This window comes from Salvelinus sp. IW2-2015, linkage group LG8 (assembly GCF_002910315.2).
Source record: "Salvelinus sp. IW2-2015 linkage group LG8, ASM291031v2, whole genome shotgun sequence".
In the NCBI taxonomy this organism is placed as follows: domain Eukaryota; kingdom Metazoa; phylum Chordata; class Actinopteri; order Salmoniformes; family Salmonidae; genus Salvelinus; species Salvelinus sp. IW2-2015.
In genome coordinates this window covers 32,174,562-32,202,138 of record NC_036848.1, presented here as the reverse complement: position 1 = coordinate 32,202,138, position 27,577 = coordinate 32,174,562, and the positions used below count along the sequence as shown (strand labels likewise).

At 41.5% G+C, this 27,577-nt stretch overlaps 1 protein-coding gene across 2 annotated transcripts in view; it reads right to left on the bottom strand.

The window, feature by feature from the left end:
- LOC111967743 (glutamate receptor ionotropic, delta-1-like) overlaps window positions 1-27,577 on the bottom strand; it is a 432,695-nt gene that overhangs the window by 54,344 nt on the left and 350,774 nt on the right. For both annotated transcript variants that reach the window (XM_070444887.1, XM_023993063.1), the window contains exons 8-12: window positions 24,489-24,608; window positions 9,926-10,027; window positions 9,555-9,752; window positions 9,047-9,383; window positions 2,927-3,065 (exon numbers count right to left, since the gene is read on the bottom strand). In XM_070444887.1, the coding sequence (XP_070300988.1) occupies window positions 2,927-3,065; window positions 9,047-9,383; window positions 9,555-9,752; window positions 9,926-10,027; window positions 24,489-24,608 (896 nt within the window). The remainder of the gene's footprint in view (window positions 1-2,926; window positions 3,066-9,046; window positions 9,384-9,554; window positions 9,753-9,925; window positions 10,028-24,488; window positions 24,609-27,577) is intronic.

The window sequence follows — 27,577 nt, the reverse complement described above, 5'->3', positions numbered from 1 at the left end:
GTACTTTCCAATATATACAGTGGGTATCATAAGTATTCACTCCCCTTCAGATTGTGTTAAGTTACAAAGTGGGATTGAAATATACTCAATTGCGATTGTTTTATAATTGATCTACGCAAAATACTCAAAGTGACAAGAAAATTCTACAAATGAATACAAATGAATACAAATGAAATAACTGAAATAAAGTTGTTGCATCTGTGTTTACCCCCTTTGTTTAGGTAAGCCTAAATTAGTTCAGGAGTAACATTTGGCTTAACAAATCGCATACTGGAATAAGATATATGGACTCACTCTGTGTGAAATACTAGGGCTTGACCTGATTTCTGAATGACTACCCCTTCCTCTGTCCCCCATACATACATCAGTAAGGTCTCTGTCAAGTTCTGACCTTAGTTCCTTTTTTATGTCTTTATTTTAGWTTGGTCAGGGCGTGAGTTGGGGTGGGCATTCTATGTTGTTTTTCTATGTTTTGTTCTAGTCGTTATATTTCTATGTGTTTGGCCTAGTATGGTTCTCAATCAGAGGCAGGTGTCGATCGTTGTCTCTGATTGAGAATCATACTTAGGTAGCCTGTTTTCCCACTATGGGTTGTGGGTAGTTATTTTCTGTTTAGTGTTTTTGTTTGCACCTTACAGAACTGTTCGTTTGTCGGTTTGTTGTTTTTGTGAAAAAACGGCACGGCAAAATAATACTTTTTGGGGAAAATCCAACACAACACATTACTAAGCAACTACCTCCTTATTTTCAAGCATGTGGTGTCTGCATCATGGTATCGGTATGCTTAACATCGGCAAAGACTGGGGAGTTGTTCAGGATAAAAAGAAACAGGATTGAGGTACGCACAGGCAAAATCYTGGAGGAAAACCTGCTTCAGTCTGCTTTACACCAGACACTGCGAGAGGAATTCACTTTTCAGCAGGACAATAACCTACAACACAAGGCCAAGTTGCTTGCGAAGAAGATAGTGAATGTTCCTGAGTGGCCAAGTTACAGTTTTGACTTAAATCTGCTTCAAAATCTATGGCGAGACTTGAGCATTGCTGTCTACCATGATCCCCAACACCTTGACAGAGCTTGACGAATTTTGAAAAGAATAACGGGCAAATATTGCACAATCCAGGTGTGCAAAGCTTTTAGAGACTTACCCAAGAACACAGCTGTAACCACTGTGTTTCTAAATATTGACTCAGGTGGGTGAATACCTATCTAATCAAAGTATATTAGTGTTTTATTTTTCATGAATCTTAGAAGTTTCCTGCCACTTTGACATTACAGAGTATTTTCTGTCGATTGTTGACAAAAAAGTACACATTTTACTACATTTTAGTCCCACTTTGTAACACAATAAAATCTGAAGAAATCCAAGGGAGGCTCCACTAGCGATCCACAACCACTACCTATCCTTTCCACTAACTCTGGGTCAGGTTGACATAAATCCACAGAGACAGTTGCAAGAGCCCAGTGTCTGATTCAGCCATGGTTCCACTAACAGGAGTAGGATGAATGATCAGAATGGCTATAAATAAAGAGCCTCTCCCAACAGCAGCATCAACAGAATGGCTAGAGCTCTGTCTCCATAACATAATGTACCAAGAATACAGACAGAAACAATGTTCTGAAAACATCTTCAAAGAGTATCTTAAATAAAACATCACACTCTTATACCCCCCCCCCCGCAAAACAAAAAGCTTGCACTTGTCTTTTCCTACTACTACTGACTTTGCTGATAACTACTTTATTGAGGAAAAATTGAGTTACTACGAGTGCAATATGTGGCTGTCTCACCTAACCATTTCAGAGACCACTACACGGTGGCACTCTTTCACACACCATTTGCACAACATCAGCATAATCACATACAATCGGACATCAAAGCCACAGCGCCCGAGCAAATATACATTGTGCGGGGATAAGCGGTGGATAACATTTGCAGATCCGAAGGCAAACAAAGATGGGATGGTAATCTCGAAAAAGATCCAACCTCATGCCTCCGTGTGTGAGGTCTATGTACATGACTGTGTGCTTGTGAGCAGGATGGCAATGTAGGCACATCATTATTAAACATGGATTCTACTGGACGATGCCATGATGTTTGTCTGGCATTTCAAACAGTCGGCATATGCCAGCGCTGTGGAATATCACCTTCAGAAGGAAGATGCTGTATTAGATGTTACCGAACACTGCAATAATGCGTTAGACATGTCAAGTCATTTTCAGTTAAACATTTTGTGGATGACACTGTGGAGATTTGTACTGTATTATATGTTCTGCCACCCATGTTGCTACAGGATGAATGCTCTGCATTACAGCTCTGGTAAATAAAGARGCATTATACCTAACGCATTGTTGCGTTAGGTATAAGTTTAATTTGTATTTTCCCTTTATAATGATGAACGGGAACTGTTAGTGGTCGTTTTCTGACAACTGCACTGTGATTTTAATAACGAATTAAATTCAATAAAAAACATTGATTAAGGATTTTTTCTTAACATTAACGATTCCATTTTCGTTTAAACTTTTAAACGTTCACATCCCTAATATACCTGTAAATAGATTGGAAATTCAACAGAACGTTTTGCCCTATTCAACATACCACCCTAGTTGCGTAATAGTCTGCTGTGAGTCTTTAAGAACATCTACTGTATCACAGTGCATACCACATTGACCACTCACAATGCTTGACCCCCATAAAACACTGACTGACAGCACTGTTGTGAAAAGCCGACAACAAAAGCCAATGAACTCCCCTCTGGATGGTCTTTCTAGTCCCTTAGTGAAGACAGAACATTACCCAGTCCCACAGCGGGGAGAGACAACGTCGTCAGTCATGATTTGATCACCCAGGTTAACAATACCTTGACACTTTTATGCAGGAGGGGATCAAATTGATTCATGGTGTGGAGAGTGGCAAGGAGTGACCTACCGTACGTTGTTGTCCATGCGGGAGACGGTGAGGTAGGCTGCCAGGTTGGCCGTGTAGGAGGAACATACGATGAGGGTGAAGAGCCACCAGCTGCCCATGACGATCCTCAGGGCCACAGAGCTCACCACGCTGTCCCCTCCTATAGAGGACATAAAGGACATGTCAATATCCCGACTGGGTGGAAGATGGAGCATCTACAGTCATGAGGTTTCTAATAGGTTGAGGAGGAACAAGCAGCTGGTAAAGTGGGTGGATGTATATAGAAAATGCTGTGACAGGAAAGGTTAATAAGGATTGGTGAATGGTTGAGGTCTGTTCACCGTCCCGAAACACATTTGCTTGACAATATACTGTACTAAGAAGACAGAATATCTGGACCAAATCCAGATTATGCAAGAGTGATCAACTTCAAAGGCTCCATAACTTGGAGAAATTTGGTTTGGGAAATCATTTTACCGATATGATTCGTGCGCTATATGCTAACCCTGTTGCTATGGTGTCTACTAATGGTATACACTCACATCCGTTCCCTATTTTTGGAGGATGTAGACAAGGGGACGGCCTATCCCCAATGTTAATAATTCTGTCGCTAGACCCTTCAGCAATACATCTAAGGCAGAAACTAATTGCGTAGCCTTTACTGATTAAATCTTCCTCTCATATCATATCACTATACGAGGATGATAATCTCCTATATGTGTCACATATCAGAATTCAATTTCATCTTCATTATCCACATTTGAAGAATTCAAAATTGCTGTCCGGGTAGAAGATAAATTGGACAAAATCCGCATTAATGTTGCTTAATGAAGCGGCCAAGAAAGTTTCACTTCCCTCAACAATTCCTATGAAAACACAGTTCCCTGATTTGGGTATTAGTATACAAACATCTCTGCATGATCTGGTGAAGTTTAATTATGAGAAAATTATCAAGGAGGTTGAACGAGATTTAACCGTTCGGGAGAAGTTGCCTGTTTCTTTACGAACTAGTGTCGCTGTCATAAAGATGAATGTGTTGCCACATATTAGTTTCCTGAACATGGTGATCCCGATCCCTCCACCAGTAGGCTATTGGGGAATGATTGATAAACATATACATATACGAAATGGCAAACATCCAAAGATTAGGTTTGAGGTGTTACAACRACAGAAGTGTAATGGTGGACTTACATGACCAAATTGTTGTATTTACAGTTATGCCCACTCATATCATTGTTTGATCAGTCTACCTCATTCTCTTGGAGAACTATTTGGGAAGAACTTGTTTCACCTATTAGATTGCAGGATGTGTCATTTTCTGGTATATCTAATAAGAAATGCATGCTGTATTTTGGTTCTATTATTTCTAATACAATAGAGGATTTTAGGAAGGTTGAGAAGTGTGTAGGTGGTAATTGGAAGTTGCATCTCCATTATTCTCCATGCYGTTACAAGACTATTATTTACGGTAATTAACCTTTGAGTCTAGAGCCTGGTCTGAAAAAAGGGTCAATAATCTACGGGATATATTCAACTCAAAGGGTCTCTTTAGTTTTCAGGAACTCTTTCTTTTGATTTGCCAGGGTCGTCATTCTTTCTATATCTCAGACTGCGGTCAGCGCTTCGTGCCTATGGGGTCCCATGGGKTACACGTTTGGGAAGGCACCCGGTGATAGTGGATTTTTACATTCCCGTCMAGAGGTTTTGTGTCCCCTATTTTTTCTCATCTTCAACTATTAAAGCASACTCACATTAAGCATCTYCAATCCAAAATGTAATCTAGAATCGGCTTCCTATTTCGCAACAAAGCATCCTTCACTCATGCTGCCAAACATACCCTWGTAAAACTGACTATCCTACCGATCCTTGACTTCGGCGATGTCATTTACAAAATAGCCTCCAACACTCTACTCAGCAAATTGGATGCAGTCTATCACAGTGCCATCTGTTTTGTCACCAAAGCCCCATATACCTGTCTCTTATACACATCTAGATGTGTATAAGAGACAGGTCTATCACAGTGCCATCTGTTTTGTCACCAAAGCCCCATATACTACCCACTACTGCGACCTGTATGCTCTCGTTGGCTGGCCCTCGCTTCATATCCGTCGCCAAACCCACTGGCTCCAGGTCATCTATAAGTCATTGCTAGGTAAAGCTCCGCCTTATCTCAGCTCACTGGTCACCATAGCAGCACCCACCCGCAGCACGCGCTCCAGCAGGTATATTTCACTGGTCACCCCCAAAGCCAATTCCTCCTTCGGCCGCCTTTCCTTCCAGTTCTCTGCTGCCAATGACTGGAACGAACTGCAAAAATCACTGAAGCTGGAGACTCATATCTCCCTCACTAGCGTTAAGCACCAGCTGTCAGAGCAGCTCACAGATCACTGCACCTGTAAATAGCCCATCCAACTACCTCATCACCATATTGTTATTTATTTTGCTCCTTTGCACCCCAGTACCGCTACTTGCACCGCTACTTGCACCCCAGTACACTTATCTTCTGCACATCTATCACCCCAGTGTTTAATTTGCCATATTGTAATACTTTTGCCACTATGGCCTATTTATTGCCTCACCCCCCTTATCCTACCTCATTTGCACACACTGTATATAGACTTTCTCTATTGTTTTATTGACTGTATGTTTGTTTATTCCATGTGTAACTCTATGTTGTTGTTTGTGTYGTACTGCTTTGCTTTATCTTGGCCAGGTCACAGTTGTAAATGAGAACTTGTTCTCAACTAGCCTACCTGGTTAAATAAAGGTGAAAAAAAAATAAAAAAATAAAAGATCTTTCAATGGTTAAAACATGGGTAAATTATTTGGCTGGCTATGATGAGGCTATTGGAGGGGAGGGGACAGCGTGGTGATGAAGCTACTGCATCTCAGTACTAGAGGCATCACTACAGACCCTGGTTCGATTCCATTCTGTATCACAACCGGCGGTGATTGGGATTCCAATAGGGCGSCGCACAATTGGCCCAGCATCACCCGGGTAAGGGTTTGGCTGGGGTAGGCCACGATTGTAAATAAGAATTTATTCTTAACTGACTTGCCTAGTTAAATAAAGGTTAAATAAAAAAATAACTAATAAAAGTATTGATTGGGAGAATGTCTGGGAAAATATATTTCACTCATCAATGAACCCAAACCATCAATTAATTCATTTTAAACTTTGTCATAGATCGTACTGGAAACGATTTGTAAGATTTCATGCAAAACAGGCTCAAAGCCTATACTGTGACCTATGTAACCTCAATACACTTGGCACATACAAACATATGATATGGGATTGTCCAGAGGTTTGTGAGTTTGGAGAAAAGTGTTGTATATTCTCTCTGACATGATTGATGAAACTGTACCCATTGAACCAATTCCGCTGTTGCTTAACGTATGCAGCTGAATGAGAAACAGTGAAAAGTTTGGCTGGCTGGGTTGACTGCTGCAAAAAAACATGTTGTTCAGCATTGGTTGCCATCACATGACTTTCATACAGTATGAGGAAATGGCTAGSATACTTTCAGGATGCTATTATGTTGGAGTTCTCCACTGCCCGTATGAATAAAGCCAGTCGTAGCACTTTGGAAACAGAGAAATCTCTGTTGAATATGATGTAGGTGTGTGATCTAAAATGCTTACTTTGACGGTGTTGTTTTAGCAAATGACTTCGCTGTGTGTATTCTAGTGTAGTGCGTGTAGTTTATTTGAATTTGATTAAAACCTTTTTTTACATATATTTTTTAAATATATATTATGGGTTTGGCGACAGAGGTATGTGACCCAATAAAAAATAATTGTTCACAAAAAAAAGGTTCCATAACTTTCAAGGAAAAACGGGGTTATAACGAACCATTGTGTCCACTTGAAATAGTGTCCAGTAGCGAAGGACCAACAGGACAGAGGCTTAAAAGGGTTCAATGGGCTCTCCGCCAGGAGGTAATAGATGTCGCTGGGGTTTCAACAGGACTTGCTGACACACTCATTTAGTCCTTTTGCCAGTCTTGGAATCCAACCAACATATCCTATCTTTTCTTTATTCAAAGGCACCTTAACTGTGTTCTTGTGAGCTTAACAAGCTTGAAATGCAATCACTATGTTACATGGACTGTATACAAGAGTTCTCAGCCTGAACCTGACGGAACCCAACAGCCCGGTCTTGTTTTTTTAAGGCATGTTTGATTAGGAATCAATTCACTTATAAGAGCTGGCCGGCCTCAAATTCTGTGAATTGAATCGGGTCGGTTTTCGGGCGTGCCGTGCTGTGTTAAGAAAAATACTGTGTGTCCTTTTAGCCTACGCCGTCTCTCTCTCAGCTGCAGCTGCCACTAGAGGCGCCAGGATTCCAATATTGGCTGGGTCAGAGAAATCTGTGGCCATGGCAAAACTTTTTTTTCCAGATTTTTGCAGTGTTTGGAATTGCGATATGACTCGGGAGAATGATGATCCACAAGACGACGACACGCAGCGCATCTCAGTATCAGGAGAAGCCCATATTCCATTGGCATCTGTTAATGCCGATACATCCGAACAAAATACACCCTATGACTGTACTAATGTGCCTTGCTGGACCTTGTAAACTATCAAAAGTAGACTCCTAACTGATCAAACTGTTTTCCTAATCAAACATATATTCAAAACACGGGGCTTTTGAGTAATTTATTCAAATGGATGTTTGGCGGAAAATAAATAGTTATTTATTTATTGTTTCATTTTTTCAAGGCTTCTTTGTTATTTCATTTCAAAATAAAAAATACCTGATTGTATTTTAAGTTATGAATGACTCATGTGCTGTGTAATGATGTAACGATTGATTGATTATATTGAAGTAGGCTAAGTTACGTTAAGACAGATAAAACAGCACGCGCTCTTACAGCTCGATGGTGGATAAATTAAGGCTGATACAGGAGTCGATAGCAAAATAATACACTTGATTTCCGCTACATTATTTCATGCTATATGCTTCTGATCAGTGATAGATGAGCAAACAATTAAAGCAGCTACCACCTTCACTTGCACACCCGGAAATCAATAAACCAAATATACAGACAGAGATTCAGTAAAAAAAAAATCACATTGATTGATTATCAGACAAGTCACAGGCTTTTGGTTGAGAGTTGGACAGCCTACTATGTGACTGAAGAGCAAAATCCACTAGTTAAACTACATAACATGATAGCATTATGTTCTGATCAGCTAATATATGAGCAAACTAGAATAAAGAGGATCATGAGCACTCACCTCAACTTAGCTAACATTTCCCAACATAATTCTTAACAAATATCCAAACGGAAATTCAGTGAAAAAATGTATTGATTTATCAAGACAAGTCCCCCACTCGTCTTAAAGCAGTGCGGCGGTGCTGTCCCAATCAAAACAGTGCTGAAATCATCATCTAGGTGACCACACATGACTTGCTTTAAATTAGTATTACGGTTGGATATGACTTTGGGAGTTTCAGTGAAAGCAAGAATTTGATACATGCCTTCAATTGCATAAGTTTACTTCATACCAATATGTTCATAATTCAGTCAATCATAACTAAGAGTTTTCCACTCTGCGCTTTTTCTAGACCCACGGGCTTTCTCCTCGTCTCCTCACTCCGATGCCGCCCACCTCCGCCGCATTATTCTCAACACCAGTTTAAATCAATATACTGTTTTCTAGTGTTTTAGTGTTCGGGCTCATTTCATTTCTGTGATGATGTACCGGGCCTGGGTTCGGGCTTCAGCTCACCGGGCTTGAGTTGGACCAAGCTCAAGCTCATGCATGTGTAACATGTATGAGACAGCAACATAGGTTCAGAAACAACTGTGTGGACTTTTTCATCGTATTATGCAACTTTGTAATGCACAGGATCCCTTTCATTACCTACATCGGCTTAGATGTTTATCCGTGCATTAGAAAGTAAAAACATCTTATCATAAATAGTTCATAAATAGTCACAGGATATTTTTTATGAATCATGCATTTTTAAATGTTACCAACAAATAACACATACAGTACCAGCACATTAACATTTTATGTTTCCCATTAAATATTTGATGCGTACAAATTACATCATTCGTTTTCTACTATAAAATGGCCTATGTTGCCTTAGATAAAAGCTAAATGTGTATATCGGAGAGTTGTTAGTCCTACCTTGCTGTACAAAGGCTCCATAGACTATCCAGATAGCACTGTACAGGGAGTTGGACGCCTGTGTGGCGGGCTGCTGGTGTGCCACTGGAGGATTCTGGGTCCTCAGTGACTGCATCCTGCTCAGMAGGAAGATGAGAACTCCCACCACGGGGATGGCTGCAGCGATACAACCCCACACGGCCAGGTCAAACGGAGCGAACAGTGAGAAGATGTTGATCTTCTCCTCTGGTTTCCTCAGCAAGATCCCCACAGAGTAGTCCATGTAGCGCTTACTGAAGTCCACCGCACTCTCCCGCTCTGGAGTGATGGTAATGGCTGACACGGCTAGGTCAGCTCTCTACGGGGACAGACAGAGAGGAATTATAGCAAACATCCCCCGGTCAGTCAGGGATGAGTTGGGACTGAAACCATGTTGAAACTGTGTTGGTTAGTAGTCTCAAATGGCATTCTTTCCCTGGGGGTAATATGACAGGTCGGAAGGTTACACGTGCCATATAGAAAGCCTTACTTTGTTTATAAGCTCCCCGATCATTCCATTCCAGGAGCCATTAGGCAGCTGCGAGCCGTATTTGCTGTCGGCCACCTGGTAGATCTCGTACTTGAAGCCCAGGATCTTGGCCAAGGCGTCGAGCACGTCGATGGAGAAGCCTTTGTACCGCTTTGGCTGACCAAGGATGTTCTCAGCCACCATGACGAAGGGATCCTCCTATACCAAATCAAACACAACATCACATCGAGAAGCTTACCACATGAATCCAGGTGCATGTGCTGAATCAAATACTTGTGTTTTCAGCAGCAGTGTTCCACGCATGCGAAACCCCATTGATCATGTTTACAATTCACAGCACATGGTAACACAGTCACAAGTTGTTCCTTTACCAGTAGTGTTACTACTTTGACAGTCACTCCTTGCATGCCGTTCTCAATGCGACTCTCCTTCAGGCTCCCATTCAGACCATGGACGGAGTCCCACGTAGCCAGCTAAGAGAGAGAAGAGAGAGACAGAGAGATCGAGACTTTCATAAATGTGTGTCGATAACAAGTGTTCAATTATGTTTTTCTCAGAAAAGAGAGCAATCTCTCCATGGCCTAGTTCTATCTTTCAGGCTGTCAATCACACAGAATTACCCACCAAAATCCATCTCCACCAGACACCTTTTGATATGCCAACCAAAGAAAAGCTGATATTAAAGCCTCTTATAGACTCCACAGTAATTAATTTCGTAATATGAAAAGGGCATCGTCGACTACTAATTCCATCCATTTACATGTTTTCTGAAGGTGGCCGGTGAGTGATAGATAGATAGAAGGGGGGGGGGGGGGGGGTTGTTACCTTGGTAACAGCTGACTGAGGTAGAGCCATGCTAATGCACAGAGTTATAATTAAAGAAGAAAAAATAAAATAAACATATTTCCCTCTCTTGATCTACGCTACAGTGTGTGTGTGTGTGTGGTGTGTGTCCTGCAACTGTGTCTGATCCTGGTGAGAAATCTGCTTTGCTCAGGTGGCCTATTGCAGTCCACCGTCAAGGCTGCTTCATTGATTACTTGATATGAAATTTGTGTTTCTGACAGCATGGCCAGGTGGACAAGTCCTCTGGCTGAAATTAAACACAAACAGAGAGGATTGGGCTCACTGGTCAAACCGTTCGGTCAGTTGAAACTGTACAGACCACCTCCATACACTGGGTATACCAAACATTAGGAACATCTTCCTAAAATTGAGTTGGCACCTACTACCATACACAGTTCAAAGTCACCCTCTGAATGGCACACATACACAATCCGTCTCTCAATTGTCTCAAGGTTTGAAAATCCTTCTTTAACCTGAGGCAGGTCATCTTCACTGATTGAAGTGGATTAACAAGTGACATCAATAAGGGATCATAGGTTTCACCTGGATTCACCTGGTCCAGTCTATGTCATGGAAAGAGCAGAGTTCTAAATGTTTTGTACATTCCGTGTATGTGTGTCATGGATACCAGATGATCTTATCATGGGTTACCTACAGTATAAAGAGGKCCATTCACAGGTTGTGCGTGTGCGAGCGTGCGTGCGTGTGTGTACGTGTGTCTGTTTGTATGCGCATGGGTGACTGCGTGGGTGACCCATCACCACAGCAATAACAGCTGATTAAACTCATATCATTTCATGAACGATTTCACACAATGATGTGACAGACGTTCAAAAATCAATAAACACAATCCAGMCCAATAAAACGGTTCACTTTTCATAGTAACAGTTAATGTCCAACTTAATCTTCAGCCTAACGTCATTATTACGTTATTAAACGTACCACGTAGGATAATTGTTATTTTACAGCACTTCCAAGCACAGAGGCATGCAGTACACAAACATACACAAGCATAGGGAGATACAAACACACATACATTCAGTTATAAGCCCTACGCATGCAGTCACTCTACAGATGTTTACTGAACTACACCCAGTGCACAACACATTGACATCAATTACATAGGCTGACCAGAGGAATCCAGGTGAAACCTATGATCCCTTGTCAATGTCACTTTAATCCACTTCAATCAGTGTAGATGAAGGATTGAAACAATTGAGACCTGGATTGTGTATGCATGCCATTCAGAGGGTGAATGGTCAAGGCAAAATATTGAAGTGCCTTTTGGTAGTAGCTGCCAGGAACACAGGTTTGAGTCAAGAACTGCAACACTGCTGGGTTTTCCCCGTGTGTATCAAGCATGCTCCACCACCCAAAGGACATCCAGCCAACTTGACACAATTGTGGGAAGCATTGGAGTCAACATTGGCCAGTATTCCTGTGGAACACAAGGTTCCTTCGACACCTTGTAGAGTCCATGCCCCGACGAATTGAGGCTTTTCTGAGGCCAAAAGGGGTAGCAACTCAATATTAGGAAGGTGTTCTTAATGTTTTGTACACTCAGTGTATATTACAGCACAATATATACAGTTTATTAGGTACACCACCCCGTTCACAAAAATGTATCGCTCCTACATACAGTGAGTCATGTGGCCGTGGCTTCTTATATAAAGCAAGCAGACAGGCATCGAGGCATTCAGCTAGAATGGGCAAAATGAGTGACCTAAGCAACTTTGAGCGTGTATGCTCATCGGTGCCAGGCGCAACGGATCCAGTACCTCAGAAACGACAGCCCTCCTGGGCTTTTCACGCATGACAGTGTCTAGAGTTTACCTAGAATGGTGCTACAAATGAAAAACATCCAGTCAGCGGCAGGCCTGTGGGTGAAAACAGCTCGTTGATGAGACAGGTTGAAGGAGAATGGAAAGAATCGTGCGAGCTAACAGGCGGGCCACAAACAGACAAATAACAGCGCAGTACAACAGTGGTGTGCAGAACAGCATCTTGGAACACACAACTCGTCGACCTTTGTCATGGATGGGAAGAATTCAGGCTGTTCTGGAGGTGAAGGGGGGTCCGACCTGGTACTAGATGGGTGTAGCTAATAAACTGGCAGGTGAGTGTAATTTACCATCAATTTCACCAGTCAGTGAAAACATCACCATGTGTGTATCATCATGGTAACCATCTTAAATGCTTTCATCATATACTAATGTACTCCTTTTCAGCAGGATGAATGTGCCTGAGCTACTGTAGCCCCACAGGCATATAAAGAAAGGCTAACTAGGAAAATATTGCTTCCCTATGAGCAGCCTGAGCTCAGAGAAAAGACAATTTTTCCGATGCAGATATTCTCAGCTGTCCTCTTGGCGATCTCTAAGTCATTAGGTATTTATGTACATTAGGGCCTGCAGCAGTACCAAACACCATGGAATTGTTAAAACCATACTTAGATGTCGAAACTACTATGTCAACTAATGAAACTATAGCCTACTACTTACTGTACCTCTGTGATTATGATTATGATTCATTTCTTTCTTTAATTAATTGAAACAATGACTTTCCACGCCAGAGGCACAGGGAAAATGATACACTTTAAAAAGGCAGCTGATTTAGTGTATCACGTTTTGAGTGATTCACTTTACAAATGTGTTATTGGCACTGTATGCCCTGCAGTCACATTACAAACTGCAACGTATTCATCAAAGGAAGGGAGTTTTCTCGAAGAACAAATACATGGATCTCAGTAGACAGAAATAGCAAAACACCTATAGAAAATCATAGAGAAATCAGTGGCTCTGTAGCCTACTGCTTTAAACCCGTGACAGTCTCACAGCATAAAGTCAATATCTATTACAAACCCCAGCCTCAAAGTCAGGCCTCAACCACAATGAAGGCCTCATAATAACGGCAGTGAGGAAACAGCATAAATCATCAATGGGTCACTTTTCAATGGCGTTTCATATATGGCTTTCATTGTGATCCACCATGTTGAACTTTATCATCTATATCGACCCGGGTACATTTCAATCCTGCACATGAATGGACCATGGTTTCTGCCTCGGAAGGTAACTCAACTGTGATGTCGTGTCAAACTCTAGGGTTCTAACAGCTGTTTGAACAGAAATCATGATGAACTCTGTGCACATGACGTAGAATCTCAGAAGTGTGTAAAGGATAGAATATCATTTCATAATGTACCCTTATGTTTTAAGAGGAAAGTCAGCTCCGCTAGCTTTTCCAGTGCCAATTGCTTAGTGGTCAATGGCCATCATTAGCCCCTAGCATTGTACTTGACACCACTGACTCTCAGTAGGGCCATGATAGTACTCTTTCCTGTTCCACAGGAAGTCCCATATCCTCCTATTGTATGGGAGCGCTCTGTTTTCTTTCTCTTTTCCTATTTAAAGGAATGGGGAAGTCCCACTACTCACATATTTTTTGTTTGATTGGATAGGACAGAGGTCGAGAGGAAATAAATGAAGGAGAGTGTGCTAAATGAACAATGGGCTGGATTGGAACGCATGCTGATATGTGATCTGGAGGCAGCGGCTTAAGGCGTCCGCATGCTTCCAAGCCGAGACAGTTCGGTAGAGTTCGTSCATATATTATGACGACATTATGATGCTTTTCTTTGCTTTGGACTTCGATCGGGGTTGTTCGAGCGCACACATCTTGTTCTGGAGACAAACCGAAGTTTGGAGCCGAAGTCTACGCCCCTTCGTTGGTGATTGGTAAAAGTAGGGATTCTTCAATAAAGTCTTTGTTGTCATTGACTGAACTGAAGCATGCTGACGCCTTTAGACTGCTACCCTAGTCCACAGGGAACACTTTCTGATCAGCTGTCAGGTCAGACATACAGCCCAGACAATCAATCAATCAAATGTATCCTTTTTAAAATCAGAAGTAGTCATAAAGTACTTATAATGTGGCTAGGAAAAACTCCCTAGAAAGGCAGGCACCTAGGAAGAAACCTAGATAGGAACTAGGCTCTGAGGGATGGAAGCGCATCCTGTTCTCAAGGTGGACASCTCAATGGTGGGTCTATGCATCGCCAAGCATTGGCTTCCATCCCTCTTCCCTTTGTAAAAATGTCAGGCCTCTCTCAGTCAACTGTGACGTTGCTTTGAGTGGGCGACGGAGCTAAATGCCCCGCTTGCTTCCACTTCACACCTGCTGTGCCCGTCCCGAATACATGTCCTTTCACAGAAATGATCTAAAAACTGCTCGAGGCTGAGAGGATACTGGTGTGACTCTCTGTCAGGATAGCTGAACCCCACGTCAATGTATCACACACCCGCTGGCCAATTTTTCCCGGGTGATCAAAATTACATTGAGGTGTTGATGGATTACTGCTATGACAGAGAAGATAGTCTGGATGAATGTGTATAATGATTTCATAAAACGAAAGGGGGAGTTATGAATATATTTGAATTGTTAGAAGACAGAAAATCACAAGATTTTGAATTAATAGTTCATGGAAATATACAGGCTACGTAAGTGTTGGTCATACTATGTTTGTTTACAAGAAACTAACCGGTAGTGAATGATTAAATGCTTCCCTTAGCCATGTGGCAGCGCTGGTTAAGTTTGCATCATCAGGTCCAATGTGGCTCAACTCAGTCATGCTCTGAGTCTAGGCGGAAAGAGAAAAGCACAACCATTTAATGGATGTTCTCTTCCATCAATGTTTATAAACCCCCCAGCCTTCTCTAACAATGTAATCAGGCAGGGCACCTTCATTTCTAGCTATAGAAAGTATAGGCTTCAAGAGGAACGTCAACTCTACTCTCCACTTCTTTGGAAAGCGTACAGAAACTACTCTGAGAAGACAAAAGAATATACTGTTGATGAAATGGTGTATTTGTGTTGAATCCTCTCCTGTGTATTTCATTTTTATACCGTGTCTGATCTTTGAATCTCCCCAGGAAGTTACATCTCTGGAGACAGTTCAAAGAAAAGCATTGCCAACTAAGTGTAATTAGTGTGTGGCAAGAATTGAAATTATTAGAATGCTGGTGGTGCTTTGTTCATTTAAATGCAGTCGGGGGAGGAATAATAACAATACTGCCACCATCAATAGATGTGGCTTAGATGCGCTGTTTATTTTGCTCTAATTACCGCGGCGCGAATTATTGCCGATTAAAATGTATCAGAGACATTCAATATCACTTCTATTACAGTGAATTTAAACTAATTATCAGGCTCTCATTTATTTTTCACATTTTCAGACCTAGCTCAACTCATCAAGAAATCACAAAACATTATTAGGGACTAACAGTGAAAAGCAAAATCAACAATATCCCCATGCCATTATTTTGCATTTATTACTTGGGATTTCTGAATAGCAAATTGTTATTGTTAGAGATTTAAATGTTCACGAAAGCCCTGCTTTTTCTACTCCTTTGAAATGCACTCATTTCAGAACGACTTCTATTCAGTCAAATCCCATTATGTTCCAAATGACTGTCTGTGTAATTCAGTTCTGCTCCAGAAACGAGATGCACATCTACCTGTATGTTTTGGTTGTTGGTGGGCAGAGCTGCCACTGTAACAAGCCTATCAGGCTTCAGAGCCAGCAGGATCCCTGTAAATCTTATCAAAGCTGTGCTACAAGGCGATAATCCCTTTTCCTATTTGAAATAGCCCACTGATGGATCCCTATCTCCGTTTCTCCATTGAAAGACCAAGAAGACACCTATGTACAGGGACCGTCTGACACACTTGTGCCTCCCATCACTTTCTCCCCCTCTCCTTTAACCCCAATCAAAAACGTTATCGCTGTGTCAAACCAACGGAGATTACACCTCTCTGTCCTGGTTGAGATCTAATCAACAGGCCTAGAACCACCGGTGGGATCCACTCTTGCTCTGTGGCTGAGCCATGTTGTGTTGTACTATCTTTCCCAGTAGATGACTCCCCACAATGCAGACAAAAGGCAACACCGACCTATCTGCTCCATACAGCTCTAGTACACCACACTGCATTGTACCTACGAGCCTAGTCGCTTCAAAGCGCATCATTTCGTGATGTGAATGATACTTGCAGCACTAAAGACAAAATCACTTTGGCTGCACGCAATACTTCACTCACGCTGTTAGCCTACCAGTGACATCACGGCTTAATTTTTCAACAGATAAAAATGGCCTGTTTCTCAAACTGCATACTACCGTGCTCGGAGCATTCAAATTGGAGCACGGGAGGGTCGTAGTATGAGTCCAAATCAAAGTATGCGAAACGGAACACGGAGGGCACATCTCAAATGCGTACTCCATTTGTACATATTTTGAAGCATGCATCCATGCAAGCTTCAACGGAAAGTATGCAAAGAAATATGATGCAGCCACGTAAAAATTACAAACATTTTCTTGAGCTGGAGCGAGACTGTTATAGGTTACTGTTGCCTGTTTAACTAGCTAGCTGGCCAGCTATCACAATTCACATATATCTGTCACACCCTGATCTGTTTCACCTGTCTTTGTGCTCGTCTCCACCCCCCTCCAGGTGTCACCCATCTTCCCCATTATCCCCAGTGTATTTATACCTGTGTTCTCTGTCTGTTGCCAGATCGTTTTGTTCGTCAAGCCTACCAGCGTTTTCCCCTTGCTCATGTATTTTTCTAGTTCCTGTTTTCTAGTTTCCCGGTTTTGACCATTCTGCCTGCCCTGACCCTGAGCCTGTCTGCCATTCTGTACCTTGTCACACCACCCTGGATTATTGACCTCTGCCTGCCCTGACCCCGAGACTGCCTGCCGTTCTGTACCTTATGGACTCTAATTACTGACCTCTGCCAGCCCTTGACATGTCATTTTGCCTGCCCCCTGTTCTAGTAATAAACTTGTGTTACTTCGACACTGTCTGCATCTGGGTCTTCTCCTGAAACGTGATAAAATATAGCTGATAATTATGCAATTAAACGTTTGCTTTGTGTATATCTTATTTTGTCTCTATTGTTGCCACTGTCCTGGCTGGAATAAGGTTCAGTGAATGGRGAGATGCAGCGTGAGGTAAAACAGTAGGGGGAGTGAAATGTTTTATGCGTTCGCCACACTCTCCTCCTCACAACAACGTACTCAAGAGAACGTCCTCGGAGAATGCACTTGGAGCATGAGAGTGTGGAGCACGATAGTATGCATATTGAGAAACACCCATTGACTGCTAAATAGAATTGAGGAGCGATCGGATTCTAGGTATTTTTTTTCTAGTTTCCTACCCTCTATGCGCTTGGGTTTTCATTACAGTTGTGCTGATCCTCGTACTGAATCATCGCTATTCTTCTGAATATATGGCTCAGTTTTTTAATCCGACTGTAATAAAGGGACAAGCATTATTACACGTTACGTAGGGAACAGAGAATGCATTGGTAGTTAGTGTCATGACTTTAAAAGAAGATAAATTAGGCTAATTATTAGTAGTCAGCTCATTAACCCCTCTTAGTCTACTGCCCTAATGGCCTAGTCACAATCCCGAAAGGTTAATGACGGTAATGAGAAAATGTTGGAGTGACGTTTCCATTTTTAGCAAGGTCTTGCCAAGCTTGGGCCAAGTACTGGGGATTACTAAGCCTCGAAAAGCAGATGCTGTGTGTGTAAACATGTACTGTTGTAAACAATGTGCACCATGACACATCCTCTATTCTAATGCTTCTAATTAATGGTTAACACTTACAGGGGCTTTCACCTACCTTCCTTCCTGCACTCAACTGTGGTGAGCTTGAACTTTAACATTTGGGCTTAATGCTGGGGATTACTAAGCATATACACTGAGCGCACAAATCATTAGGAACACCTGCTCTTTCCATGACAGACTGACCAGGATAATCCAGGTGAAAGCTAGGATCCGTTATTGATGTCACTTGTTAAATCCACATCAACAGTGATTGAAAGGGAGGAGACAGGTTAAATAATGATTTTTAAGCCTTGAGGCAATTCAGAGGGTGAATTGGCAAGACAATTTAAGTGCCTTTGAATGGGGTATGGCAGTAGGTGCCAGGCACACTGGTTTGAGTGTGTCATGAACTGCGCGACAGTTTCCTATGTGTATCAAGTATGGTCCACCACCCAAAGGACATCCAGCCAACTTGACATAACTGTGGGATGCATTGGAGTCAACATGGGCCAGCATCCCTGTGAAACGATTTCTACACCTTTTAGTCCATGCCYCGATGAGTTGAGGCTGTTATGAGGGGCAAAACGGGGTGCAACTCAATATCAGGAAGGTGTTCCTAATGATTTGTACACTCAGTATATGTGAACACGTATTGGTGTAAACAACATGTATCATGACGCATCATATATTCGAAAAATGGTTCGTATTAAGCAAATACAGAGGTTTTGGGTGTTTATTTATACTCAACGACAATAGTGCCGAGCTCAAAGCCTGAAACTTTATACTGCAGGGTAGAAGAGGATATAAAATAAAACTGTAGGTGAGAAATAGAAGGGTTGGTCAGAAATAGAACAGTCGAAATAAGAAACTGGTAGCAAAGTGAGAAATGTCAACCCTGTTTGTGATGCATTGTGTGGTCAAAAGGGAGAGAAGTCAACAGACAGAAATAGGGACTTACATTTCGATCTCTATTTAGGTCTAATCTATAGAGACGTTTCATCGGAGCGGAACGTTTGCTTTGTGAAAAATAGCATGGTAGAGGCGCCGACAGGTACAGATGGAGATGGAGATTTAGATAAAGAGAATGTGAAAAATCAAAGATGAGCAAAATATTAAGAAACCAAACAGACACTTTCAGCTTGGAAYATGTTACACAACGTTAAAAACCTCTCAGTATATGTAACCACTTGGTCATCGGTTTATACCATTGTGTGTTTACCGCTCCACACTTCTAAGGTTACGATAGGACTATTAGAATCCATACCAGAGGCAGGATTAAGTTAGCTAAATATATTCATCTCTTCTCCGGGGGTAATAGCCTAGCTTGTTGGAAAGTGGTGGAGACCGGCCCAGTAATAATGAACAACAACAGGACTGAGTGCACTTGACGTGCCATTAGCTGTCCTTTCCTTTCAATACACGTAATAAATGTCCATGGGATGAAGGGGAGCCACAGTAAAATGGTGTGTGTGTGTGTGTGAGTGCGTATGTGTGGCTTACGGCTTTGGGCCCGTGGACCCTAATGGCCATAATGTGATACACTGGGTTCATAATTCAAGTTAGAATGCCGGGTGATTAAATCTTCATTACCACGGGTCTGACTCATTCCTCTTCCACGTAATTTATTTGACTTATTCTCCATGATGGAAGGTACACAAACCAACCAATACGAAAAACCTATAAAATGTCAGCAAATAACAAATATATAAAGAAGAAAAGCACTTGAAACCAGGCTATTTACTAGACACAGTACTCTTTGACACTTTCCTCCGAACAATTCAAAGACGAATCGCCATTGGGCAATGGCTGACATTTCTCCCAGTCATGGAGCATGGCCTTGTTATTTGGGGAGTCATATGGAGACGTTTACATCTGACGGGCATCCCTCCTTTTAATGATGGATATCCTCTTCCTGAGCAAGCGCCAGTGAAGGCATATCAGAATAAGAGTGTAACCGCATAATACACTCTAGTCAYTGTGGAGACACAGAGGAGTCTCCCCAATGGGACAGAGGAGCAGACGGCGCCTGTGTCTCAATTAATACCCTATTCCCAAATGAGTGTACTTCTTTTGACTAGACACGCAGAGGGTTCTGAATAGGACCCTTGTCGAAAATAATGCCCTATATGGGGAATATAGGGTATTATTTGAGAGACAGCCTACAGTGTGTGCTTCCCCGGCCATATACAGTGTGAGCTGTGTTGACAGTGACCCTGTTGCTGCTTGTCCTACAGTCGTCATTACAGGATGATTGACACTGTACTGACTGGTGTTTGATCAGAAAAAAGCACAGTACTACATTAGCTGAAATTATGTGTGCAATAGAAATGCAACAATGGCACAGCAGTATAGTAGTATGTTAATATATGAGAGGCTACTCATTGGTGTGTTTATGTCTTTATGTCAGTGCAGTCAAAAAACTAGATTTTCCTGTGTTTATATACACTGAGTACACAAAACTTAAGGAACACTAATATTGAGTGTCAAGATCTCCAATACTGCTGGGTTTTTCACGCTCAACGGTTTCCCATGTTTATCAAGAATGGTCCACCACCCAAAGGACATCCAGCCAACTTGACACAACTGTGGGAAGCATTGGAGTCAACATGGGCCAGGATCCATGTGGAATGCTTTCGACACCTTGTAGAGTCCATGCCACAATGAAATGAGGCTGTTCTGAGGGCAAAAAKGGGGGTGCAATTCAATTTTAGGAAGGTGTTCCTAATGTTTCTATACTCATATAACGCCCTGTATGTGTTTTACTAGGACTTATTTATGAACATGAATATTGCATTATGTTATTTCTATGTTTGTTAAGAAAAACACATCTTAGCATATGACAATCAGTGGTGTAAAGTACTTAAGAAAAAACACTTTCAAGTACTACTTAATAAATTTTTTGGGGTGTCTGTACTTTACTATTTATATTTTCACAAACTTTTACTTCAATACATTCCTAAGGAAAATAATGTACTTTTTACTCCATATATTTTCCCTGACACCCAAAAGTACTCATTACATTTTGAATGCTTAGCAGGACAGAAACATTTTCAAATGTTCACACTTATCAACAGATCATCCCTGGTCATCCTTACTGCCTCTGATCTGGTGGACTCACTAAACACACATTTTTATTTTTTTAAATGATGTCAAAGTGTTGTAGTGTGCCCCTGGCTATCCACAAATTAAAAAATAAAATACAATTGCGCCATTTTGGTTTGCTTAATATAAGCAATTTCAAATGTTTTATACTTTTGATTCTTAAGTATATTTTGCAAGTACATTTACTTTGATACTTAAGTGTATTTGAAATCAAATACATTGACTTTTACTCAAGTATAATTTTGCTGGGTGTCACGTGTGCTAAACTAATAAACACTTAGTTTATACATCTTATACACATCTATTTTATACAGACACAATCTATTTTACAATAGTTATATTTTGTTTGTTTTTAGTCCTTCCTATATTTCTGATGGCCATCCAGTTTGATTTCTATTTGTAACTGTGCTATTTCACAAAACTTCTGAACCTATATACATTTTACAGACCTCGTATGTTTTACATTGGTTATCTTGTTATTAGTCCCACCCTTCAGCTCCATTCAACCCCTCCCATCTATCTCTTAACACCATCCATTTCGGATTTCTATTTGCCATATATTTTTCAACTGTGCTGTTATACTTCACAAAAGTACTGAACCTTTCTATTCTCATAGCTTCTACAGATTGTAAATTATAAATATTTGTTTTTGCTAAAATAATAATWATATTATTGATTGATTGACTATGGCTTTTCAAACCCAGTATTGCTATCTGCAGCGTTAGTTCTAGGCAAATGTTGCAATTCTTCAGCCATTCCTGGACCTGTGACCAAAAACGAGCTACATATGGACAATACCAAAATAAATGATCTAATGACTCTGCCTCCTCACAGCAAAATCTGCAGAGCTGGGAAGATTGTATCCCCCATATATATAATATTCTATTGGTTGCAAAAATGTTGTATAGTAATTTAAAAAAAAATTGAAGTTTTGAATCCAGCGTTGTTTTGCGTATCAATTCATAAACCATGTGCTATGAAATGGGTACATCGAAAATCTCTTCCCAACTATTTTGCAATTTATATGGGACAGCTGTCAGTTTTTTGGTCCTTAAATKAAATTGGTACATGTTTTTATTTATTACACTTATCTTTAACCATTTAATGCAGGGCCAACATACAAGTTGCTTACTTTTTTCCCCTTCTACTTGCCTGTTCCATTTTTGTGGTAATATTTTTGAGATTTTTTCCTTTTCAAACAACCGAAAGTGAGCAGGTGTAATMTGAGTAAAGTGAAAAAGGCCATTCTTGAACAAAGGATGAGAAATTCCTATCAATTTACTAGAGAACCAGTTTGGATTTAAGTATAACTGTTGTATGACTGATGCCTTTAGTGAGAGGTCTAATGCTGTAATATTTAATMATTTCTGCCCTCCGAATTCATATTTGTTATATAAAWAGGCCCTTTAAAATTTGTCTGGCTTGCAATTACAAATAAAACATTTTTTGTTAATATAATTTAAAAAGCAGGTCACTAGATGTAGGCAAAACCATAAGCAAATAGGTAAACTGTGATATGACTAAAGAGTTAATCAGGGTGATTTTCCCACAAATAGACAGGTATTTTCCTTTCCAAGGTAGCAAGATCGTATCTATTTTTGCTAACTTTCTATAAAAAAATGTATTGGAGTGAGATCATTTCTTTCTTCTGGGTATTGAGTAACTTACGTTTGTCACTCCCTTCCCCAGGCATAATTGTTTCTGTTCCAGTGTCATGTCTGTGCGTTGTTTTGTGTTTCTTGTTTTGTATTTAGTTGCGTTTATTTATTAAAATACTCACTCCCTGATCTTGCTTCCTGACTCTCAGTGCACTCAATATAGAATAACGCCTCACCTAAGGGAAGCATCAGTGTTTTTWGTTTTTTTTGTTTCGGTGGGAATGACGTCAGGTCCGGGAGCCGCTACAGGCTCTCATGCCTAAGGGGCGGCAGGTAGCCTAGTGGTTAGAGTGTTGGACTAGTAACTGAAAGGTTACAAGATTGAATCCCCGAGCTGACAAGGTAAAAATCTGTCGTTCTGCCCCTGAACAAGGCAGTTAACCCACTGTTCCTAGGCCGTCATTGAAAATAAGAATTTGTTCTTAACTGACTTGCCTAGTTAAATAAAGTTAAAATAATCGCCAGGCTCCTCTGCCTCCGCCGGGTCGTCAGGCTCTCATGCCTCAGCTGGATCGCCGGGCTCTCATGCCTCAGCCGGATCGCCAGGCTCCCTGCCTCAGCCGGATCGTTGGGCTCTCATGACTCAGCCGGATCGCCAGGCTCCCCTGCCTCAGCCGGCTCGTCGGGCTCTCATGCCTCAGCCGGATCGCCAGGCTCCCCTGCCTCAGCCGGCTCGTCGGGCTTTCATGCCTTCGCCAGATCGCCTGCTTCCACCGGCTCGCCAGGCTCCACTGCCTGAGCCGCTCTGTCAGGTTCCCGCACCCCAGCCGGCGACAGGTTAGCGCGCATCAGCAGGGGTGACCGGTTCGCTCCTGGTCACCGGGATCGTCATTTTGGTCGGCGTCCTGCGGCTGGAGACGCACRTCGGGGAGGGGTTACTGTCACGTGTGCTCCCTCTCCGGCATCTAGGTCACCAGGCKGCTCCATCGTTACGCGCACCAGACTCACCCGGACTCCATCACTTCCCTGACTACCTTCACTATATATGTCCCTCCCTTTGGTTCCTTCCCCAGGTGTTATTGTTTCTGTTCCTGTGTCATGTCTGTGCGTTGTCCGTGTTYCTTATTTTGTATTATGTTGTGTTTATTTATTGAAACACTCACTCCCTGAACTTGCTTCCCGACTCTCAGCGCACATCGTTACACTGGGTGACTTTCACTTTTACTTGAGTCATTTTCTGTTAAGGTGTCTTTACTTTTACTCAAATATGACAATTGGGTATTTTTTCCACCACTGATGACAATTTTGCATTATAGAMTACAGACCTACATAGAGAATTTCGATCATGCCGGTTAACCAATTTTTTTCCATCAATGTATAAATAACCTAGATATTGTAGAGTATATTACATTTCTCAGTACAATTTAAAGAGACAACCAACAGTATCCTGGCAGATTATTGTGTATGCTTTGCCTCAAGGACTGCAGTATGTTCCACAGGGTTTCCACACTCCAATTTCTGTGTGCTAAGAAACCCAACCCAAGACACCTCAGAAATCGCTGCCAGCAATTTATGGGCCATAACCTCCTCTGTTTTAAAGAAATGGTTTACTGACTACTTTGTAGAGACTTGCTGTGCTGCAATACCACTGGGTAGTACCACAGAGGAMCGCAGCTTCAGAACTGCGCAGAGAAGAACAAACTCGAAAACATCTGTCAGACTTAAAGCCATCTTGAGCCAAAGGAGGAATGCACATCAGTAGCGGAATCATCATACTCACCCTTTTCACGTCTTTTCCAAACGTCTCGCTGAAGCTGGTGCCCAGAATTTCAAACTGAACATGAGAATTGGATCCGTTCGCTTTGAAATCCATTGTTCCTGTGAGACCTGTGATATGTCCCTGTGAGGAGAGAGAGAGGGAGGCAGAAAGAGAGAGATGATATAGTTTGAATTCATAGAGTGAGGTCTCAGTGTCATGACAAGACCAACTGTCAAATCAAATGTGATTGGTCACATACACATGGTTAGCAGATGTTAATGTGASTGTAGTGAAATGCTTGTGCTTCTAGATCCGACAGTGCAGTAATATATAAAAAGTAATCTAACAATTCCCCAACAACTACCTAATACACACATCTAAAGGGAGGAATAATAATATTGAAGTCGGAAGTTACATACACTTAGGTTGGAGTCAATAAAACTCGTATTTCAACCACTCAACAAATTTCCTGTTAAAAAACTATAGTTTTGGCAAGTCAATTAGGACATCTACTTTGTGCATGACAGAAGTAATTTTTCCAACAACTGTTTACAGACAGATTATTTCACTGTATCACAATTCCAGTGGGTCAGATGTTTACATTCACTAAATTGACTGTCTTTAAACAGCTTGGAAAATTCCAGAAAATTATGTCATGGCTTTAGAGTCAATTGGAGGTGTACCTGTGGATGTATTTCAAGGCCTACCTTCAAACTCAGTGCCTCTTTGCTTGACATCATTGGAACATCTAAAGAAATCAGCCAAGACCTCAAGAAAAAAATTGTAGACCTCCACAAGTCTAGTTCATCCTTGGGAGCAATTTCCAAATGCCTGAAGGTACCACATTCATCTCTACAAACAATAGTACGCAAGTATAAACACACATGGGACCACACAGCGGTTATACCGCTCCAGAAGGAGACGCATTCTGTCTCCTAGAGATGAAAGTACTTTGGTGCGAAAAGTGCAAATAAATCCCAGAACAACAGCAAAGGACCTTGTGAAGATGCTGGAGAAACAGGTAAAAAAAATTTAGATCGTACTTTTTGGAGGAATGTCCTCTGGTCTGATGAAACAAAAATAGAACTGTTTGGTCTTAATGACCATCGTTATGTTTGGAGGAAAGGCTTGCAAGCCGAAGAACATCATCCCAACCGTGAAGACGGGAGTAGCAGCATCATGTTGTTGGGGTTCTTTGCTGCAGGAGGTCTGGTGCACTTCAAAAAATATTTGCATCATAGAGGGAGAAAAATTATGTGGATATATTGAAGCAACATCTCAAGACCAGTCAGGAAGTTAAAGCTTGGTCGCAAATCAGTCCTCAAACCTACAAACCTGACTCAGTTACACCAGCTCTGTCAGGAGGAATGGGCCAAAATTCACCCAACTTATTGTGGGAAGCTTGTGGAAGGCTTCCCAAAACGTTTGACCCAAGTTAAACAATTTAAACTTCTGACCCACTGAGAATGTGAGGAAATAAATAAAATCTGAAATAAATCATTCTCTCTACTATTATTCTGACATTTCACATCACATTCTTAAAATAAAGTGCTGATCCTAACTAAGAAAGGGAATTTTTACTAGGATTAAATGTCAGGAATTGTGAAAAACTGARTTTAAATGTATTTGGTTAAGATGTATGTAAACTTCTGACTTCAACTGTACACTACCATTCAAAAGTTTGGGGTCACTTAAAAATGTCCTTGTTTTTGAAAGAAAAGCACATTTTTTTAACATTAAAACAACATCAAATGTATCAACAATACAGTGTAGACATTGTTAATGTTGTAAATGACTATTGTAGCTGGAAACRGCWGATTTATTTATGGTCGGGTGAGCAGAAGGACTTGAGTTCCTGTATGTTGTTATAATTACACCATGAGTTGTTAATCATGAAGCCTTTCTTCTTCCCAGAGAGGTGTTTATCTCTGTCGGCGCGACTGATGAAGAAGCCAGTTTGCTGAACCGACTCCGACAACGTATCCCGAGAGAGCCATGTTTCCGTGAAACAGAGAATGTTCTAATTTCTGATGTCTCTCTGGAAGGCAACCCTTGCTCTAATTTCRTCTACCTTGTTGTCAAGAGACTTGACATATGTGAGAAGTATACTTGGAAGCGGTGGGCGGTGTGCACGCCTACGGAGCCTGACCGTCTGCCTCTTCTGCGGCAACGTTGTTTTGGGTCGGCTTCTGGGATTAGATCCACTGTCCTGGGTGGTGGTCCGAACAAAGGATCCGCTTCGAGAAAGTCGTATGCCTGGTCATAATGTTGGTATGTTGACGTCGCTTTTATATCCAATAGTTCTTCCTGGCTGTATGTAATAACRCTTAAGATTTTCTGAGCTAACAATGTAAGAAATAATACATAAAAAAACAAAATACTACATAGTTTCCAAAGGACTCGAAGCAAGGCGACCATCTCTGTCGGCGCCATCCTGCTTTAACAAGTCCTTTAATATCAAGTCCAAAATGAAATCGGTGCACTCCCTAACATGGAACCCAAACTGGCTGCGCGCGTGCGCTATCGTGCATAAATCTATTTTGTCCCCCCACACCAAACGCGATCACAACACGCAGGTTAAAATATCAAAACAAACTCTGAATCAATGACATTCATTTGGGGACAGGTCGAAAAGCATTAAACATGTATGGCAATTTAGCTAGTTAGCTTGCACTTACTAGCTAATTTGTCCTATTTAGCTAGCTTGCTGTTGCTAGCTAATTAGTACTGGGATATAAACATTGAGTTGTTATTTTACCTGAAATGCACAAGGTCCTCTACTCCGACAATTAATCCACACATAAAACGGCCAACTGAATCATTTCTAGTCATCTCTTCTCCTTCCAGGCGTTTTCATCTTTGAACTTATATGGTGATTGGCATCTACACTTTCATAGTATTACCACGAYGACCGGCAAAACATTTAGTCTTTCAATCACCCACGTGGGTATAACCAATGAGGAGATGGCACGTGGGTACCTGCTTCTATAAACCAATGAGGAGATGGGAGAGGCAGGACTTGCAGCGCGATCTGCATCAGAAATAGGAATTACTTCTATTTTAGCCCTTGGYATCGCAGACGCTCGTTGGCGCACACGAGCAGTGCGGGT